Raw genomic sequence first — 20,520 nt, 5'->3', positions numbered from 1 at the left:
TGGAGTGATTTGCTCAAGAGCCCACAGCTTATCTATCAATCTTGGAATGGGACTTAGACTCCAGATATTGAGTCTCAGAAAGTAAACATTCCCCAGCGGCGGAGCACTGTCTAATCTGGCTCTGCACGCCCATCAATGCCTCCCGCCCCAAGGAGAAGCTGCAGACACCCCCAGAAAACTCTGCCTCGACGCTTGGCACATGGGGAACTTAACTGTCAAGTGGACGCTGTCCCTCCGACCAACTGTCCTTGGCAACATCGCCACTTACCAGCTGGGGTCATTTCTCCCCCCGGTGGCAGGGGGACACCTACTGCCACTGACCAAGGGGGCCCTGGGAGCTGTAGGATCGCCGGCTTCGCGGCCTGTGAGGGTTGTTGTCGGTCGGTCGCGATGTCGGGGCTTACCCTCACTTGGGGGTCCTGCCAGGGCGGCCAGGCCCTCCCCAACACCGGGGCCTTCAGTGGGGGGCGCGCCCTCGGCGAGGTGAAGCGGGACCCCATCATGTTAAGGAGAGCTGAGGGCAGGCAGGAGCCGCCGGACCACAGGGCTGCCCCGGGAGACTCCCGGAACGTGACCGGAATGCCTCCTCTGGGCGACCAGAGGTCAGTCCTCCGCTATCCCAGAGTGCCCCGGATCCCGGAAGTGCCCGGCTTTCCGGAAGTGCCCGGCTGGCTGACGGAGAAGGGGTTTGCCTGAACGCGGCAAGGAGAGGGTTGTGGTTCTGGAGCTTGGGTGACGGCTGGAGGAGCGACTCGGGGTTGAGGTGGGCTTCAGGAGAGAGCTGGGCGGCGGGATGATGGAAGAGGAGGAACTGGAGTTCGTAGAGGAGCTGGAAGCCGTGCTGCAGCTCACGCCTGACGTGCAGCTCGCCATCGAGCAGGTGAGCGTTCCGCCCCCTGAGGGGAGGAGAGCGGAGGATGGGGAAGTCTGGGGGTGGGACCGGGAGGAAGCGCTTTTTGGACCGAGAGGTGGGAACTAGGCGCTGAAGGGAAAGGAAAGGTTTGGGGGGGGAGGTGGTGGTGGGAAGGGGTTTCTGGATCTAAGGGAGGGAGAGAGCCCTTTCTAGGCCTTGATTGTCTTTGGAGGGTAAGGCATCCTGGTGGGTTTGGACAAAGGAACCGTGAAAGCCCCTTGAAAGCATGAACCTGGATGAAGGGAGTTCACGGACACCAACCTCAGATTTGGGGGTTTATTTACCAGGCTGGTGTGCCGCTGCTCCCGATTCTCAATCTAGTCCTTTGTGAGGGACTCGGAATTGAGAGGAGGAGCAACTTTAATACCTGAAGCGGATCGCTGAGCAGAGGGGACAAGGTTGAAAAAGGACCCCTTTACTATACTTAAATGGTTGAGAATTCCTGCTATTGATTAGTTTGGATTAGATTGAAGAATATTTCCCGGAGGCCTTCTTCCCTTCAAGGACTCTTTGGTTGACTAAATTCTCTTTTCAAGTTTATTGAGTTTTGAAGAGTAATGATATTAGAAATAGTCATTTAGACCCTTGTGCAGGGTATTGCTCTTGATAAAGGGAGAGGATTTCCCTTAAAGGAATTGGTGTAGGGGATAAGATTGAAGAAAGGAGGGTTATGCCACATTTAGGGACCACCGGGAAGTTTTTTGAAGTAAAGCCTTGCTACTGTTACTGCTAATAGTTAATATTTATTGAGCATTAACACTCTAGGTCTGTCATTGTACTAATTTATTTGTATTGTGCCATTTATAGATTTTTGGATGTGTGTTTTTCTACCAGTGGTTGGATTACCCATACAAAGTACATTTGGTACATCCTGAGGATGCCAGACCGTTGGGCAAAGGTTTAGTTGTTCAGGCCACAGCTCCCCACCCACCTGCCTCGGACAGAAGAAGACATGCATTTCATTTTCTCTTTGGACCTGGTGCGCTCTAATAGAAGAAACAAACAATACAGTCAATTACCGTTTGGCAAGGATTTTAGAAGAGCACATTTTTGCTATTTCTTAATAAGACAGTTCTAGCATAAGTTTATCTAATAAGCAGACATAAGAAAAGAATTGGCTTTCAGAATGACTATTTTGAGCTGGTAAAATTCAGTGCTCAGGATCACGTGACTGCCTTTTTTTTTTTTAAAGATTTATTTATTTATTTATTTGTCAGAGAGAGAGAGAGACCACAAGCAGGGAGAGCGGCAGGCAAAGGGAGAAGCAGGCTCCCAGGACCTTGGGATCATGACCTGAGCCGAAGGCAGACGCCTAACTGCCTGAGCCACCCAGGCATCCCTCGACTGCTTTTATAATCTACCTTGTTATATGTTTTTCAAGTTGTAGCTTTTGAAGGGAGTTATTTTTCAGAAGGCATTATTCTTTCTTCTATTAAAGAGATGGACAGTTCCCGAAGGCAAGCTCCATTTCCTGACACTGTCTGAAGCATAAAAATTGCTTTGATGCATAGTGAATTCTAATGCTGAGGCATCCCAGAGACGTAGTGCATAAATCTTTTATCAAGGCTTCTTTAGTACAGTCATGTCATCAGCTCGTTTAATCTGATAATGGACAATGCCGGTTTATTTTTCCTTGTCCATGGGATTTTGTTGATATCTGTGGAACTTGCCACTCTTGCACATTCTGTTAGTTGCATCAAGATGTTAAAATTACAGATGTTGGTGAAAATTAAAGATTTACTTTAACATATTTTACTGAGCAATTGTTGTGTGTTAGGCCTTATAAGATGAAAAAAGGTATGTTTTTTGCCTTCAAAGAATTTACCATCCAGTAGGAAGGAAAGAAATAACACATAAAACAAGACAGAAAGATGACAGTTATTTTTAATCCCCTGTCTTTGTTTAGGTGTTTCCAAGCCAGGATCCTCTAGATCGAGCAGATTTCAATGCTGTGGAGTATATCAATACCCTGTTCCCAACAGAACAAGTGAGTATAGAGTTTCCTTCATTTCAGTGGTTTCTGGCTCATCCTAAGTGTTATGATTGGTGTGTTATACTACACAATCTAAGGAGACTTGATAAACAAGTGAGAGTTAAATTCAGATCAAACCCCATTGTAACCGATTGGGAGTGGGAGGTAGCTTATACCAAATACTGTTGTGTGAGAGTGAAATTCTTTGTATTGTGAGCATATTATTAGAAGTTATACCTTTAGCTTATAAGAGTCCCTCCACATTTTCCATAGTGTATTAGGAAGTAGGAAGGATTTTTAAAACTAGTAGGGAAGAGTGGGAGTGAAGTGGACAGGATAACCCTAGAATCATAACACTACTTTCACTCCTATTTTCAGACTTTATTTTTTACTTTGTTGTGTTGGGTGATTTGCCTATACAGATGAGTTTTTCTTACAAAATTGGTTTTTGGGTGTGTAGGTGAGAAGTAGATCAGAATTAGGAACAGCAGAGCTTGGGGCACCTGGGTGGCTCAGTCGGTTAAGCCTTCAACTCTTGATCTCAGGGTCCTGAGTTCAAGCCCCACTTTGGGCTTGTGGAGCGTGCTTTAAAAAAAAAAAAAGAGTTGGGAGGTCAGTGAGAGTTCTGCTTGTTTTTTCATTTATGAATCAGCAAATGATCAGTGGGCACCTGTCAGGTATTATTGGTCACGGTGCTAGGCGCTGGGGACACAAAGATGAATAACGCCCAGTCCATGCCCCCTTGAAGTGTACATGATCAAGGTTGGAGGGAGACACTGGTGAATCCTGGAAGAGAGGTGTGCAATGGTTTAGTGAGGAGTAGAAAACAGTTTTTCTTAAGAAAATCATAACCTCAGAGAGGAGGTAGCCCTTTTGCCAAATCTTAAAGGAGTTATTCCTTCACTTAGAGGCATTTATTAAGTGTCTACTAAATGCCAGCACTGTTTAGAAACTGGAGAGAAATGGTAAACGTGATGGGCAAGTTCCTGTTCTCGTGGAGTCTAGTGTAAGGAAGAAGACAATAAACAGATCAACAAATACATATAAAAGAAATTATCAAGCATGGTTGATGCTGTGGTAAAAAGCAGGCACAGCAATAGAACATGACAGCATGGGGCCGGGAGCGGGGTGCTTTTTTAGATGGGTGGTGAGGGGAGGCCTCCGTGAGGTACTTACCCATAAACCGAGACTTGATACCTGTGAAGGGGCCAGGCTTGTGGCAGTCTGGCAGAACAGTGTTCAAGGCAGAGTGAACCACTAGGTGAATCTTCCAGGATGACAGGGAAAGAAGGTCATTCTAAGCACAGGGCAAAGGCTCAGAGGTGAGAAACAAAGTGCGCTCAGGGAGCATGGCTTCCTAGGAGATGGGGCTGAAGGGGTAGGCAGAGCAAGAGCCCTGAAGGGACTCTGTTCTCTGGGCTTGCAGACTCCAGTTTTGTGGATACCACACACCTTGCAGTGAAATGTTTTTCATTGGGCTAAATTTTAAGCTTGTATACCCTCAAAATATTATGCACATATCCTAGTACCAATCTTAAATAAATTGGGTTTTAGTAGTGTTTGTCATATATATAATAAAAATAGAGGTTTTATTATTTATTTATTTATTTATTTTTTAAAGATTTTATTTATTTGACAGAGAGAGATACAGCGAGAGAGGGAACACAAGCAGGGGGAGTGGGAGAGGGAGAAGCAGGCTTCCTGCCGAGCCGGGAGCCCGATGCGGGGCTCGATCCCAGGACCCTGGGATCATGACCTGAGCTGAAGGCAGACGCTTAACAACTGAGCCACCCAGGCGCCCCTAAAAATAGAGGTTTTAATGTTTTCTCTTTACACTCTAATGGGCATTATTGCAAACCCCTTGGGGATGTGCACACCCTGCACTGGAGACTGTGACTCTAGGCAGTGGGTGTTCATTCAAGGACTCTTGTCAGAATCATGACTGGATCAGATTCACATTTTAAAAATTCCACCTGGCAGCAGTGCGGAGGATGAACCGGGGGACGGCAGAACTGGAAGGCAGGGAGACCAGTTAGCAGACTCCTGTGATGGATCACTTAAGAGGCAGACAGGAGAACCTGAGTGAACAGTGGGATGGAGAGAGCAAGATCAGAAAGCTATTTAGGAGTCAGAAGTCAGAATTTGGTGGTTGAAAGGACGTAGAATCTAAAATTTCCTCACTTACTGAACAAAAAACACCTCCTCTGCCTAGTTCTCAAAGAAATTTGGGGCTAGAGGCTGAACAAGATAGATGTGGTCCTTACCAACATAGAGCTTCCAGTCTACCTTGATCGGTAATAATCACACCATTAACAGATTAATAACAGTAAGTTATTATGACTCTACAATGACTTTTTGTATAATTATTATTACTTGTTGCTTGCTCTCAAAAGAGTCCTCAGTTCTGCTACAACTATAATAATAGTTAACATTTATTGGGCACACCAGACACCATTCTAAACATTTAATAGGAATATATTTACCACCTTGTTAACATGCTTGTTTTTTTGTTGTTGTTGTTTTGGGTTGTTGTTTTTTTTAAGATTTTATTTATTTATTTGAGAGAGAGATCTCGAGCAGGGGGGATGGGTAGAGGGAGAAGCAGACTCCCTGCTGAGCAGGGAGCCCAACTTGGGATTTGATCCCAGGACCCCGGGATCATGACCCAAGCTGAAGGCAGACGCTTAACCGACTGAGCCACCCAGGTACCCCCAATATGCTTGTTTTATGATGAGAACAAGGAAGAACAGAGAGAGAAAGAATGCTCAGCTTAAATGTGATAGCAATGCCATGAAGAAAGTATGCTGAGTACTATGAAAACGGAGCACCCACAGCCTTACATATTAAGTCTGAGCGATCCAGAAAGACTTCACTGAAGAAATGGCATTTCAGTTGCATGTGACACACCAAATGAAGGATTTTGAACTTTGATTTCTAGCCTGCCGACTGGGTGGATGTTGACACCTTTACCCTAAGTTGGGAGTAAGAAGAGTAGGCTTCGGTGGTAAATAGGGTAGGAGTAGGGTGTAAGAGTGAGCTAAGTTTTGAACATTTTTGGGCCATCCAGGTGGAAATATGTACTTGGATATTTGAGTCTGGAGCTCATAATCCCCATAATTGTTAATATTTTGGCACATATTCTTCCAAACTTTTTCTAACAGACGTTAATTTTTTCAAATGAAGTTGGAAAAATGGTATGATTCTCTGTGATTGTCTTTGAAGTTTCACAGATAGCCTTTAGAGCTCATTGTTTTCTGTGAAAGGAATTCTAGGAATTAGCTAGAGATAGAAATTTGGGAACAACTGGTATAAAGGCAGCAGTTTTGGCTGTGAAAATGTCGTCTGCCCCACCCTATCAAGAAGGCTGACTCATCAAAACAAAAATAACTGTTAGATTTGGAAATTATACAGGAAACCACCAGGTTCTTACTTCTTCCTGGTTTGTTTTTGTATGTATTTGATTTTAAATAACTAAAGGTACGGGGCATGTCGGTGGCTCAGTCGGTTAAGTGTCTGCCTTCGACTCAGGTCATGATCCCGGGGTTCTGGGATCGAGCCCCGCGTTGAGCTCTCTGTTCAACAGGGAGCCTGCTTTTCCCTCTCCCTCTGCTCCTCCCCCTGCTTATGCTCTCTCTCTCCCTCTCTGTCAAATGAATAAATAAAATCTTTAAAAAATAAAAATAAATAAACTGAAGGTAGCACTAAACATTTGTTATAACACAGATTCAGTTATATGTCTTACCTAATTACGACTCCATGTATATGATAATATATAGTGAAGGTTTTTTAAATTTTTTTAAAAGATTTTATTTATTTATTTGACAGAGAGCGAGAGAGCACAAGCAGGGGGAGCAGCAGACAGAGGGAGAGGAAGAAGCAGGCTCCCTGCTGAGCAAGGAGCCCCATGCGGGATGGAACTCAATCCCAGGACCCTGGGATCGGGATCTGAGCCAAAGGCAGATGCTTAACTGACTGAGCCACCCAGGAGCCCTGTAATGAAGTTTCTTAGCAAACTAAGAAAATTTATGACACAAGGTTATATTATTTCTCCAATCCTGGATTTATATTTAGCAGTTCATTTTCCAACCCAGATTCCCATGGACCTTAATAAAAAGGTAATAGAAAATAGTGGCATGATTTAGAATTTCTTTCACCTCTTGCTAGATCTTGGGCAAAACCCACCTATATCATGGACCTGCAGTGAATTCTTCTGAATCATGAGTTTAGAATATTTACAGTAGATGTCAGTATATATAGAATAAATTTAGTGTCACTAAGGAGGAGAAGGATGTGTATGTGGGTTCTATTGAGTAGCAGTTACTTACAAGTCTGTGGTTGCCTGGAGGCATCTGCCTGGAGGCAAGGAGATCCCTAGATGTTTCTAACTCACTAGGTCCAAGTGGGAGGAACTCAATTTTCTGTATTTAATAGGGCTCTCTGGTAGTTCTAAAGAGTAGCCAGGTTTGGTAGCAATGATCTGGAAAACTTTTCTAGTCTCCTAGTAGAAAACTGAAGATAATCATTTGTCATGTTTTCATTAGAGGTTTGATTAGGGGAATCTAGATAAAATCTATTAAAAAATGAATATGAAACTAATAAAACTAAGAACTTTGAAAGAAGAGTCATGTGAAGCTGTTTTTAATGACCCCCAAAATGCTCTGGGTGTATGTCGTTAAGTGAAAACAGTAAGATGCCAAATTGTTTATCATCCCAGTTTAATTTTTTTTTAAGCCACATATTTGCTTAGAAGGAACAGTAGAAAGCAATATACCAAAATGCTAATGGTGATTATTTTCTAATGGAGGTACAGTGGGGAGTTCTGTATTTTCTGTAATCAGCAAGAATTGCTTTTAGATTCAGGAAAGACTTTCAGGGGCGCCTGGGTGGCTCAGTCAGTTAAGCGGCTGACTTCGGCCCAGGTCATGATCTCAGGGTCCTGGGATAGAGCCCCGCATCGGGTTCCTGCTCAGCAGGGAGCCTGCTTCTTCCTCTCCCCCTGCTGTGCTCACTCTTTGTGTCAAATAAATAAAACCTTAAAAATAACAAAAAAAAGGAATCAGGGAATACTTTTCAATAATTAAAACATTTTTAAATGATAAAACTGTACAACCGCATTATAACTAAACTAGATGGGTGATTCTCAAAGAGGAGATGTATCACCTCCCGCCAGGGTCACCAATCTGGATTCTTCTTTGTTGTTTCTGAGCCTTCCAGCCTGGCATCTTTAATGGCATAAAAGTCCCTCGAGTAAATGTAGACTGATTTATACTGATTTATTTTAACTTTTCTACTATGGCCATTTAGGTTGTTACCTGCTCCCTTAAATGCAGTTGAATATCTGAAGGCGTACATATTTTGAATTATTCTTAGAAAAATTGTTACGGCTTAAGCAAGAACTTCATGTTTAAGGAGTATAAATTTAAGAATTGGTTACTCTGACACCCAAATCAATATTTACTGTGGTGGAATGACCTCCAAGTTATATTGTTAAGTGAAAAAAGTATGATGCAAGACAATGTACATTATATAAAGGAGGGGACATAAATTATGGACATGCTTTAGATACATAGACTGTTTCTGGGGAGCTACAAAAGAAACCGGCTCAGAGCCATTGCCTGTCTGCAGAACTGGGTTAGACGGGCAGGACAGGGGCAGAGGAAGCCTTGCTTTTCACTATTTCTCCTCTTGTACTATTTGCGTTTTTGGTCATGTCCATGTTTTACCAATTTCAAATAGATTACTGTTTTTTTTTTAAGATCTTATCTATTTATTTGAGACAGGGAGGGAGAGAGAGAGAGAGCACCAGTGGTAGGGAGGGGCAGAGGGAAAGGGAGAAGCAGGCTCGCCACTGAGCAGGGAGCCTGACTTGGGCCTCGATCCCAGGACCCCAAGATCATGACCTGAGCCGAAGGCAGACACTTAACCGACTGAGCCACCCAGGCGCCCCTAGATTACTGTTTTAAAATTTTGGTATAATTATCCATTCTCAGAAAACATACAAGAATTGTACATCGAATTCATGGCTACCTTTCACCCAGATTCTCCAAATGTTAACATTTTTAAATAGTTCATTTTAAATACCAAAACAAAAAAATGTTTTTAAAGGAACGGGTTCCAGCAGAGATAGTCAAACTGTTATGCCCAATTTACACGTGAGGAAGCATAAATTCCGAGAGGCTGAACGGCTTGCCCTCTGTACATGGAGCAGGTTTGTAGTGGCAGAGCTGGGCCAAATCTAGGTCCTCCGACAAACAGCTCCTGTTACCACAGTGGTGACTTATACCCAGGCTGGTTTCAGAGTGACTTGACAGCGGATTCCTCAGTTAAAATAACTTTTCTGAGAGTCATCTTCACCTCAGTCTGGATTTCTGAAAATTCTGAGTAACCACTGCCTTTGTCAAAACAGTAGACAAGATGTAAATGGCCTGGTCTGACATCTCAAACACTGAGACCTGGTTCTTGGCAGGCTCCCGGCCTCCTCCTGCCACTAGAGGTTGCTGGTAGCAGTTTATAAACACAATTCCTGTATCACCCCCGATTCCTTCTCAGGTAAAATATCTGTTGAGGGAAAGGGAAAGAGGAGTTATAAAATTATATTTTGACAACTTGAGTTAAAATGGAGCTATAAAATTGTACTATCTCTATACCACTAGGGGGCACCATTACCTCGCATTTTCTGCTGGCTAAGGTTGGAAATCGTCCATTTGTTTTTGTCATTGTCTTAAAAATAGAAATAATGTTATTATAATTACAGTTGCAATGTATAGCCAGTGTAGAGCAATTAGTAAATACTTATAGGCAAAAAGAAGAAAAAAATTAAAATCTTTTCTTAGATTACAACTACTGCTACTGATTTCATAGTTTATAGCTGCTAGTATAGATTACAAAGCTACCAATGTCTGTCCTTCCAGACATTTTTTCTAATGGACCTACAAACTCAGAAAAAATAGATTTATTTATTTATCGAAATATAGGGCACCTGGGTGGCTCAGTCGTTAAGCATCTGCCTTCGGCTCAGGTCATGATCCCAGGGTCCTGGGATCGAGTCCCACATCGGGCTCCCTGCTCGGCAGGAAGCCTGCTTCTCCCTCTCCCACTCCCCCTGCTTGTGTTCCTGCTCTCGCTATCTCTCTCTGTCAAATAAATAAATAAAAATCTTAAAAAAATAAAAATTAAAAAAAAGAAGAAATATAATATATTGCAGACACCTACATAAATCATAAGTATATAACTTGATGAATTTTCACAAAATGATTACAACCATGTAATCACCATTCAGATCAAGAAATAAGACACTAGGGGTGCCTGGGTGGCTCAGTTGACCATCCACCTCTTAATTTTGGCTCAGGTCATGATCTCAGGGTCCTGGGATTGAGCCCTGTGTGGGGCTCTGTGCTCAACTTGGAGTCTAAGATTCCCTCTCCCTCTCCCCGCACTCGCTCCTGTGCTTTCACACTCTCTTGCTCACTTGCTCGCTCGCTCTCTCAAATAAATAAATAAACAAATAAATAAAATCTTAAAAAAAGGGAGGGTGCACCTGGGTGGCTCATTCGGTTAGGCGTCCAACTCTTGGTTTTGGCTCAGGTCATGATCTCCTGGTTGGGAGATCCAGCCCTGCATTCAGCTCCATGCTCAGTGGGGAGTCTGCTTCCCCTCTCCCTTTCCCCTCTTCCTGCTTGTGCACTCTCTCTGTGAAATAAATAAAAAGAAAGAAGACATTAATACATCTTTTTAAAATTTTTTAAAAAGACAGTGGGTGTTATACATGAACAATGAATCATGGAACACTACATCAAAAACTAATGATGTAATGTATGGTGATTAACATAACAATAAAAATTTAAAAAAAAATTTTTTAATGTATCTATTAGAGAGTGTTGGGGGGGCAGAGGGAGAGAATCTCAGAGAATCTCAAGCAGACTCCCCTCTGAGGGCAGTGCCCACCCTCGGGCTTGATCTCAGGACCCTGAGATCATCATCTGAACCAAAATCAAGAGTCAGGCACTTGGGTGCCTGGGTGGCTCAGTTGTTCAGCGTCTGCCTTCAGCTCAGGTCATGATCCCGAGGTCCTGGGTTTGAGCCCCGTATTGGGCTCCCTGTTCCGCAGGAAGCCTGCTTCTCCCTCTCCCACTCCCCCTGCTTGTGTTCCCTTTCTCGCTATGTCTCTCTCTGTCAAATAAATAAATAAAATCTTAAAAAAGAGTCCAGCACTTAACTGACTGAGCCACCCAGGTGCCCCTATCTTTAGATGGACCCTTCTTGCCTCCTCACAGTAACTACCTTCTTCAGAGATAACCACTATGCTGCTGGCTTCTAACATGAGAGAATAGTCTCATTCATTTTGAACTATATGTATGGAGTCGTACAATACATGCTCTTGTGTCTGGCTTTTTTTGGTGCAAAATTATATTAGTAAGATTTATCCTTGTTGTTATGTGTTGTAGTCATTTGTTTTTTTTGCTTTTTTTTAAAGATTTTTTTTATTTATTTATTTGAGACAGAGAGAATGAGAGACAGAGAGCATGAGAGGGAGGAGGGTCAGAGGGAGAAGCAGACTCCCTGCCGAGCAGGGAGCCCGATGCGGGACTCGATCCCGGGACTCCAGGATCATGACCTGAGCCGAAGGCGACTCCAGGATCATGACCTGAGCCAAAGGCAGTCGCTTAACCAACTGAGCCACCCAGGCGCCCAATGTAGTCATTTGTTTTTGTTTCTGTATTTTGTTTTATGAATTTGTCACAATCCTATATACCAGGGATTGGAGAACTTTCTATAAAGGGCTGGATAGTAAATATTTTAGGCATTGTGGACCATTCTGTCTCTATTGCAACTATTCACCTCTACCTTTGTAGCTCAAAGGCAGCTGTAGATATGTAAATGAGTGGGCATGACTGTGTTGCAATAAAACTTTATTTACAAAAACTAGATACCAAGCTGGAATTTGCAGCAGTTGCCAAAGCTGCTATACTTTTTTTTTTTAAGATTTTATTTATTTATTTATTTATCTATTTAGAGAGCAGGGGGAGGGGCAGAGGGAGAGAGAGAAACTCTCAAGCAGACTCCCCCCTGAGTGCAGATCCCGACATGGGGCTGGATCTCTGTTTTTGTTTGTTTCTTTTTTTAAATAAAATTGTATCACACTATGATGAAATTTTTTGAGATATCATAAATAGTCTTGATAGCTCATCATTTCTGTAAAAAGAGGAACTCTAGAAAGTGAAATAATAGCTGTCACTTTCCTTCTTTATTGTAGTCTCTGGCAAACATAGATGAAGTCGTGAACAAAATTAGACTGAAAATAAGGTAAGTAACACCATATGATCGTTAATAATTAATGGAAAGTATGCTGTTAATTTAGTTAATCACGTTCTGGATCACACTTACCTGTTAAAACACCGAAATCTCAAGTTTGCTGTTTATGACAATTTTTTAAAAAATAATTCTTTTATCTTGGTTTCTATATGAACCTCATGGCAAAGAATTTGATTCTTTCATCAGTCTTCGATTATTTATAAGTAGGGGAGGAAGCTTTAACCATTCAAAATGGTTGGTCATAAAAGGGGGCAAAAGCATTTCTACTGTATTTTTAATAGTTTTATTTCCTTAGCAGATTTTCCTTTTTTTGTACTCCCAAGGCTTAGATAAAAGGATGGGCATATACATGTATCCCTTGGCCACGTACCAGCTAACAGGATGGTCAGATCTGCTGGTTGGCATTTGTGGTAGCCCAAGATTAAATGTTGTGATTAATCTAGGATGTGCTTGTCAGAGTTAGACATCAAGTGTCCTTCCTGCCTAGTAGCCTTTTTCTGGTTTATCCACGTCTGGATTTCCAGTTTTGATATATGGCAGATGGTCAATGTCTGTTCACTGTAATTAATATTATAGTGGTTGATGTCATTACTTCAAATACATTTTGGGGGGTTTTTTTTGTTTGATTTTTGATGAGGAGAAGCCTTCATTTTGAATCCAGGGGATGATTTCTTTTTCCCTTACAAGCTTTGGGTCTTTTCAGTGAAGACCTTTGCCATGAATATATTGTTTAGTTGGACGCCTCTCGTTGTTTTGATGGACTTCAGCTATAACAATCCTAGTAGAGACTGCTAAGTTGTCCAGGATTTGCACAGAAAATGGGAATTTCCTAATGATCCCCAAATCACTGCAGACTGGTTATTTTCAGCTTTCTCCCAACATACCTTTAAAAGATTCTTTATATGAAAAATGAAATTGATCTAAATTTCTCTGGCTGAGGTGCCACTAAATGGTCGCTGTGGGAGCCAGAGGTCACAGACCCACTTACCACACAGCTTGCACAATCAGGGCCCAGAGGGTGAAGCACTGATGTCATGTGGCACTCTAGCTCCTTAACCCTTTAAGGTTTCTGAGGAAGTTACTGAGGATTTTGTGTGGGGTAATTTGAATTCTCTGACTTGTCCCCATAAAGTTTCAGCAACATCGTCATCCCTGGTTTTCTCCACTGAAAAATACTAAACGTTACATTGGCCCATTTGGACAGCTCTGAATATTAAGTAAGAGTAGCCTTTTTAAAAGACAAAGACTCTTCCTCAGTCTGCGCTGGGCTTGGCTTCTTACACTACTGTTACTGCCTTAGCAAGGGTCCGGGGCCCCAGTCTTCCTTATATCGCCCAGACTTGTTTGGTTTTCTGGACAAGTAGTTGCAACCAGCAGAAGTTAATGGGTAAGTTATCACCTCTTTTTCTTTTGGTCACCCTAGGATGGAGGTTGTTTTAATGATTCTTATCCTTTAACTTTTTCACTAGGAGACTGGATGACAATATTCGAACTGTTGTTAGAGGTCAAACAAATGTGGGGCAGGATGGCAGGCAAGTAAGTAACTTATTCATACTCTCCAGATTTCTTCATGACCCAACAACCAAATGACCAAAATGTTGATCCGCCTGCTTGTAGAGAGCACTTTCTTACTGAGGTGTCCCACACGCAGCAGGAAATGTGTCTGACTTGTCCCACTAATACCAGACGAGCAGTGAGCTCTCACTCAGTGTCTGCACAACCAGGAGCATACATAGCTCACCCAGGCCAAGGCCACGCAAGCCCAAATGAGAAAACCAAAGTTGTCTTGTCTTTCTCCTCAGTGTCAGACATATATTCATTTCAAAGTTTTATAGTTCTTTTTGGATCTAACTAAGGAGGGCGGTTGCAAGGGAATGAAGGGGGAAAGAAGTGTATGGGGTGGAGGGATTCGTCAATGACTGAGGGGCCAGAGGTTATCTCTTCACCATTTTCCTTTTTATTTGGATTCTATTCTGTTTAGGCATCGTATTTCAAAATTTGCTGTCATAACAGAGGTGTTGAGCACACCTTTTGTAGTCTTCCTCTCATGCTGTGTCTACTCTTCCTTTCAGTACTGAGTCAGGTCGCTGTGTGCCTCCGTAGTAGCTTCAGTTCTGGTATTTGTCCTCTTTGACATTTTGTAGTGCAACTCATTTCTTAAAATATACATTTGTGCTACCCAAATTTGGGGAGGAAGGGAGATAATCATCCTACGAATAAATGTCCTGATCTTGCATACTCCTGTTTCTTCCACTAGGAGCTTACCGGTGTTAGGAGTCTTTTTCTTTTTCTTTTACATTTTTAGTTTTATCCATGTCCCTATTTCTCCTACATTTTGTGGCTTTCTTTTCCTCCTAATAATCATCTTCCATTGGCCTGTTTGTATCTACCTTCTTCCTTGTTGTCATCATCATCAGTATTTCTTATAGACATATTAGTGTCCTATAGCTGATCCAATTTCCTGGTCCCTGCATGGTTCTTAGTCCTTATTGCTTTGTTTTTGTCATTTAGGTTTCTCCCATGAAGCACCACTTCACAGGTGAGGCCTGTGTACATGGGGCCCTGGGAGGTAATAAAGAGTAACAAGGTAGGGGCGCCTGGGTGGCTCAGTCATTAAGCATCTGCCTTCGGCTCAGGTCATGATCCCGGGGTCCTGGGATCGAGCCCCGCATCGGGCTCCCTGCTCAGCGGAAAGCTTGCTTCTCCCTCTCCCTCTCCCTCTGCTTGTGTTCCCTCTCTCGCAAGAGTAACAAGATAGTTTGCAAACACTCCAACCTCCTTCTGCCCTTTAGCTTTCCTCCTATATGTCTGGCCGTGTCATCTACCTTTTCAAAAACCTCAGTGGACTCTGTCTACCGAATTAAATCCAAATGTCTTTGCTTGGCATTCAAGGCCTCAATCCGCTTTTCCAGTTTTGCATCCTGCTGAGATCCATCCATACAGAAGACTCAGTGCTTACAAGCACGCCCTGTACTTTCTGAACCCATGTACTTCTTTTTGCCTAAAACTTTCTGTCCTCCTTTTCTTCTAGTAACTTCATCTCAAAATCTTACCTAAGGCCCAGCTCAAATACGACTTTCTCCATGAAATTTTCTATTTAGCTCACCTGGACATACAAAAGGAATCAGAATTTTAGATGTAGAGGGGACTTGGAACTCATTCTACAGATGAGCAGATTCATCCTGATATCCCTCAACTAGATGTATATCCTTTCTGCCCACAAACTCCCAGGCCTATGCCCATACTTTCCATTTGACTTTCATGGTCTCCTTTGACTTAACTAGTGAACACATCTTGTCTCCTTGACTAGTATATAAGTTCCTTGAGGCAAGAACTGAATCGTCCTTATCTCTGTATTTCTCTCAACACATAGTTGACATGCAGTAATTTTATTCAACTGTATTGAATATTTGGTCTGTGTGAGACTAAAACAAAAGCCCTTTACCATAGAACATCATTATGATCAGTGTGTGTCCCCATAAAGCTGTTGAGAGCCTGATTTGTGTGTGACTAGTCCTGAATGACTACTATTTGAAATAATAACACAACTATTTAGTGTGATTCAGCCTACGCTCAGAGTGGCTCACGAAAATACTTATGGGAGTCTCAGGTATTTCAAATTCCAAGAATGGGAAAATAATATGAATGATTCATCAGGATTTTTTGTTGGGTCATGCTATGTATGTTTTAACCTGTGGTCACAAACTAGCTAGCAGTGGTGGAGAGTCAGGCCCCAAATTAGACAGCAGGCAGGAATGTTGGCCTTCCCCACCTTCCCATATTAATAGGTTACAGGTTGCTGCAGCAGGGCAGGTCGTATTTCAGAGAGCAAGACCACATTTTCAAGAATGTTTAGATAGCATTTCAATCTGTGGTGGAGTTTTGTGTTCGTCTCCTTAGAATCCAGACAGAAAGGAAGCCCAGAAGAAATAATTGCTTTTCCTGTCATCCCCTCCATCTGTCTTTTCCAGCAGTTTGTAACACAAGCTGAGGTCGAGACTTTTTTTTTCCAGGGAGCTTTTGGGTCCCATCCTTCTCAACTCCAAGGGGTAAGAGTCTTGCTGTCCAGCCCGGCTGGCTGGTGGTTTGCTGAAGAGAGGCTCTTATTTGACTGGCACAGATTTGGGAGAGTTATAGATGTTCCAAAATACAGAGTTTTATAGGTCAAGAGGCCCCAGATTCCCCTCTTCCCTGGAATAGAGGAAAAGTCCGCCTTCAGAACTTGTTTCCTAAGCTTCTGAGGAACATTCGGGAGGAGGGCAATATTACAGACCTGAGGACATTTCATCTTGATTATGTTCAACCAGAACTGATGTGCTTTTTAATCTGTAAAGAAGGGGGAAATGTTTACTTCCTGTTCACAGTGTCTTAAAAGATATTTTTAGTAAAAATTTTTGAAAAGCAGTGCTTCTCACTACAAAATTATTTCTGAGGAGGCAGTGATTGAGAAATTGAGGACACAGTAAGGCACTTTCTTTGATTTTTGAGATTTCTGAAGTACCAGCTGCCTGGTTAGCACTCTGTTCCACATTTTGGAGAGCCTCTGATTGTTGACCACCTCCTACGTGGCAGACTTGAACTGGTTTAGTCTGTGACCTCTTCTAACCAGACTGTGATGCTCATACAAAGTTAATACAGCACAGAATTCTCCCCATTTTCTTCTGCTGAAGTCATCAGGCAAAAGCTTTAATTAAATGCCCACATGTTTCAAACTTTGTGGATAAGATGAGTCAATTCGATTAATACAGGATCTCATATGCTCTGAACCTTCTGCAGCTTCCCGAGAATTAAAACAGACGGCTTGACTGTGGGTAGAAAGAGGTGAATAGAGGAGCGGGTTGGAAAAAGAAAAGGTTGGCATGTGATATTTCAAGAGTGGCCAAAGCTTGACCAATTCCCAGTGTGCTCACTGAGAAACACCAAAAGCATCAGCCACTGGGCTTCTGTCTCTGTAGTGGAGCTTCGCTGTACTGAGCAGCAGAGCAAGATTAAGGTTCGGGAGGGGAAGAAACTGTTAATTGCCATCTCCAGCTCAGCTCACCAAAAGTTGATTGTAAGAAGCTTTAAGTATCCATAGTACAATCTTGCACCCAGTTCAGGAATCCTTTCTATGACAGCCCTGACATTTCATTGGCCTACTTCTGCTTGGACACTCACGGTGATGGGCAGCTCACTATGTTGTTGTTGTACAGGACAGTCTCAGTCTATTGCAGTTTCGAACAGCTTTAATTGTAAGAAACTTCTTTCTTAGACTGAACTGAAATAGTAAAATAGATCTCATTGTAACATCTCATTGCTCTAGTTCTCCCAGCAGGATGGGTGTAAGCCTAATCCCTTTTCCTCATTATAGTTTCTAAAATTTTAAATGGATATTATGTTCCTTTCTTAGTGTTCCTTTTTCTAGGCTAACCTAGTTTCTTCAGCTTTATGATCTGATTTCCAGACCCTTTATCATCCCGGTTGCCTTGCAGTTTGTCGACATCATTTTTAAAATGTGGTTCCTGGGGCGCCTGGATGGCTCAGTTGGTTAAGCAACTGCCTTCGGCTCAGGTCATGATCCTGGAGTCCCGGGGTCGAGTCCCGCATCGGGCTCCCTGCTCAGCGAGGAGCCTGCTTCTCCCTCTGACCCTCCCCCCTCTCATGTACTCTTTCTCATTCTCGCTCTCTCAAATACATAAATAAATCTTAAAAAAAAATAAATGTGGTTCCTGGCCAGGAGTAGACATACTGTGTGGACACACAGTGGGACGGCTTACCTCCTTGTTCTGCACTGGGGCTGTTAATGTGGGAATTGGGGTTCAGGGGGACTGAAAATTATTATTAATTCCTGAAATTAATTATTCATTTTTGTATGAATAGATTTATTTCTTGAGAGAGTACTCATTGATTTTTCTAAATTCTCTAAGGAGTCTGTGACTCTTCAAAGGTTAAGGACCACTGGTTTAGACACTGTTCTCCCCTTACCTTGGACTGGGTGCAATTTTTGGCAGCCGTGTCACACTGTTGGCTTCTGCTGACAGTCGAGTTGGCAGTTCTCTGAAACCCCCAGGTCAAGAGTTGCAAACAGATGTCCACAGAGCTAAGAAAGTGATCTAAATGGCTTCAGCAGGCCAGTGTGCATCCACATGTATCCCATGGGCGAATGAATGCCCTGTCTAAAGGGGACAGCCACAACCCAGTTCAAACCAGCTGTGGTCAGGCCTGAATGCAGACGCGGAGATGCCAGATCTATCAGTTTTTCAAGAGAAGCGGAAATCCGGATTTTTATGTGACTCTCCGGATTTTTAGATGTTGGCTTATTGTGTTTCACAAATACTGCTAAGGCCAAACAAAACACATCTATGCCAACAGTTTGCAACATCTGCCCCAGGTCTTTTTGCATATGAACTACTTTTCAACTTTTCCCTCCTCTGTTTAAGAGATTCTTTTTTTTTTTTTTTTTTTAAAGATTTATTTATTTGACACAGAGAGAGAGACAGCTAGAGAGGGAACACAAGCAGGGGGAGTGGAAGAGGGAGAAGCAGGCTCCTGGCTGAACAGGGAGCCCGACGCGGGGCTTCATCCCAGGACCCCGGGGTCATGACCTGAGCCGGAGGCAGCCGCTTAACGATTGAGCCACCCAGGCGCCCCTAAGAGATTCTTTTGAGATCAAGTGCCGGACTTTATGTGTCCCCCCCCCCCGCACCCCTATTTCATCTTGCTAGTTTTGCTTAATTGTCCCAGCCAGTTGAGGCCTTTTGGAATCTTGATAACCTCCCCGTTTTATCATTAGCAGACTTGCCAGGCATGCCTTCTGTGTCTTCATTCACATTGTAGATGAAAAGGTTGAGCAGGATGGGTTCAGAGCCATGTGGCTCTCACTATGAGAGACTTATTTTTCTCATCCTTATCCTCATTTTGGTACAAAGTGCCAGCCCCAGAAAACAGAATTTCTTCCTGTCCTTGGTATCTGTCCAGGGCCATGTTCTTAAATTTTCCATGTCTCCGTTTTCCTCAGAAAAGGGGACTAATCATACTTGGCCTTCTCTATTCATGGAGATATAAAGATTTATTAACTAAATCAGTAAAGCATGTTGCCTTCCAAGGAGAAAGTGTTCTTTGCTTTTCATCCTCAAAATTAGCCTATCATCTAATTCAGGCGTTAGAATGAAAATAACTGTGCTCCCCAAGACCCTGAACTAGGTAAATGGTGGGATTTCACAGCATAACATTGATCTTCATTATGTGGGGCTATGAATTTGTATTTGTCAGCTCTCTAGCAGGATGGTTTGAATTTTTCCCCTCTATTACTTCAAATTTATTCTCTCATCCTCTCTTTGGGAGGAAAATAAAGCCCAATGATGGAAGAAAATAAATGGCATTGCTATTAAAGGGACTATAAATAGTTTGAAAAGGAAGGGGAGGGGGCATGTCACTCGCTTCCTCCTGCTGAAACATACTAAATCTAAAGCAATTGAGCTTTTAAGGCATATGCTCAAATTTTTCCGTTAGTGACTGAGAATGGTTAGGCATTTTTTGTTTCTTTCACATTTTTTTTTTAATTATTTTTTTCAAAATGTCCACAGAAGATACTAACCTTCGGAAATTGCTAAGACCTTAGAATGACCTAGGAGTGCAAGAAGCACTATGACCACCCAGTGGGGCAGTGCTGGAGTCAGGTTGTGAGGGTTCTCGGGGCTCTGTGCCTTGCCTGCAGCCTTTTGTAGGGGAATGGGGCCCCTGGTTTTGATCAAGGCTCCTCAACCAGGATTTCTGACATCTGGTGCAGAGGTCAAGGTTGGTTTGCCTTTATTTGACAAGTTGACTCTGAGTGAGTGTTCACTTTGGCCTGCTTGTAGAGTGCTGCTGACTGTAGTCGAGACAAGGACTTGTAGTGACTGGGCCGGTCTTAGCACTGTGCTTCATCCTGTTTACTGCCCGTTTTGGCAGAGTGAGTTGGCCGCTGCGTATTGGAACCTCTCGCCACTTGTCTTCTAAAAATCTCTGATTTTAAGACAGCCGCTAAGGAATTCAAACAGCTGTCGGTCTCTCTCCTCTGTGTGCAGTGAAGGACTGAGCATTTCATTTGAATTCTCCAAGGGTTGGGGTGATTGGACGTTGTCACTGATGTAATGTTGGATGGCAGCCTGGGTCAAGTGAAAAAACTTTTGAATTTAAATTTTGGCTCTGCCACTGGGTGTGACTTTGGACAAGTTACTTAGCTTCTCTGAGCCTCAGGTTCTTCATCTGTGATAAGGAGAGAATCGTACTTCCTTGAGGGTGGTGGGGCTCAGTGTGCCTAGCCAATGGCCAATCTGCTGCCGTGGATTATGATGTCACCCAC

General features: G+C 42.9%; 1 protein-coding gene across 1 annotated transcript in view; it reads left to right on the top strand.

Moving 5' to 3' along the window:
- Window positions 1-670: 670 nt before the first annotated feature.
- Window positions 671-20,520, top strand: part of VPS53 (VPS53 subunit of GARP complex) — a 135,413-nt gene continuing 115,563 nt past the window's right edge. Inside the window, exons 1-4 of the mRNA XM_021704425.2 lie at window positions 671-880; window positions 2,820-2,900; window positions 12,139-12,188; window positions 13,667-13,733. Of these exons, the coding sequence (XP_021560100.2) occupies window positions 794-880; window positions 2,820-2,900; window positions 12,139-12,188; window positions 13,667-13,733 (285 nt within the window). The 5' untranslated portion in view covers window positions 671-793. The remainder of the gene's footprint in view (window positions 881-2,819; window positions 2,901-12,138; window positions 12,189-13,666; window positions 13,734-20,520) is intronic.

Source organism: Neomonachus schauinslandi, chromosome 15 (assembly GCF_002201575.2).
Source record: "Neomonachus schauinslandi chromosome 15, ASM220157v2, whole genome shotgun sequence".
Lineage (NCBI taxonomy): Eukaryota > Metazoa > Chordata > Mammalia > Carnivora > Phocidae > Neomonachus > Neomonachus schauinslandi.
This window is presented reverse-complemented; position numbering and strand designations above follow the sequence as displayed.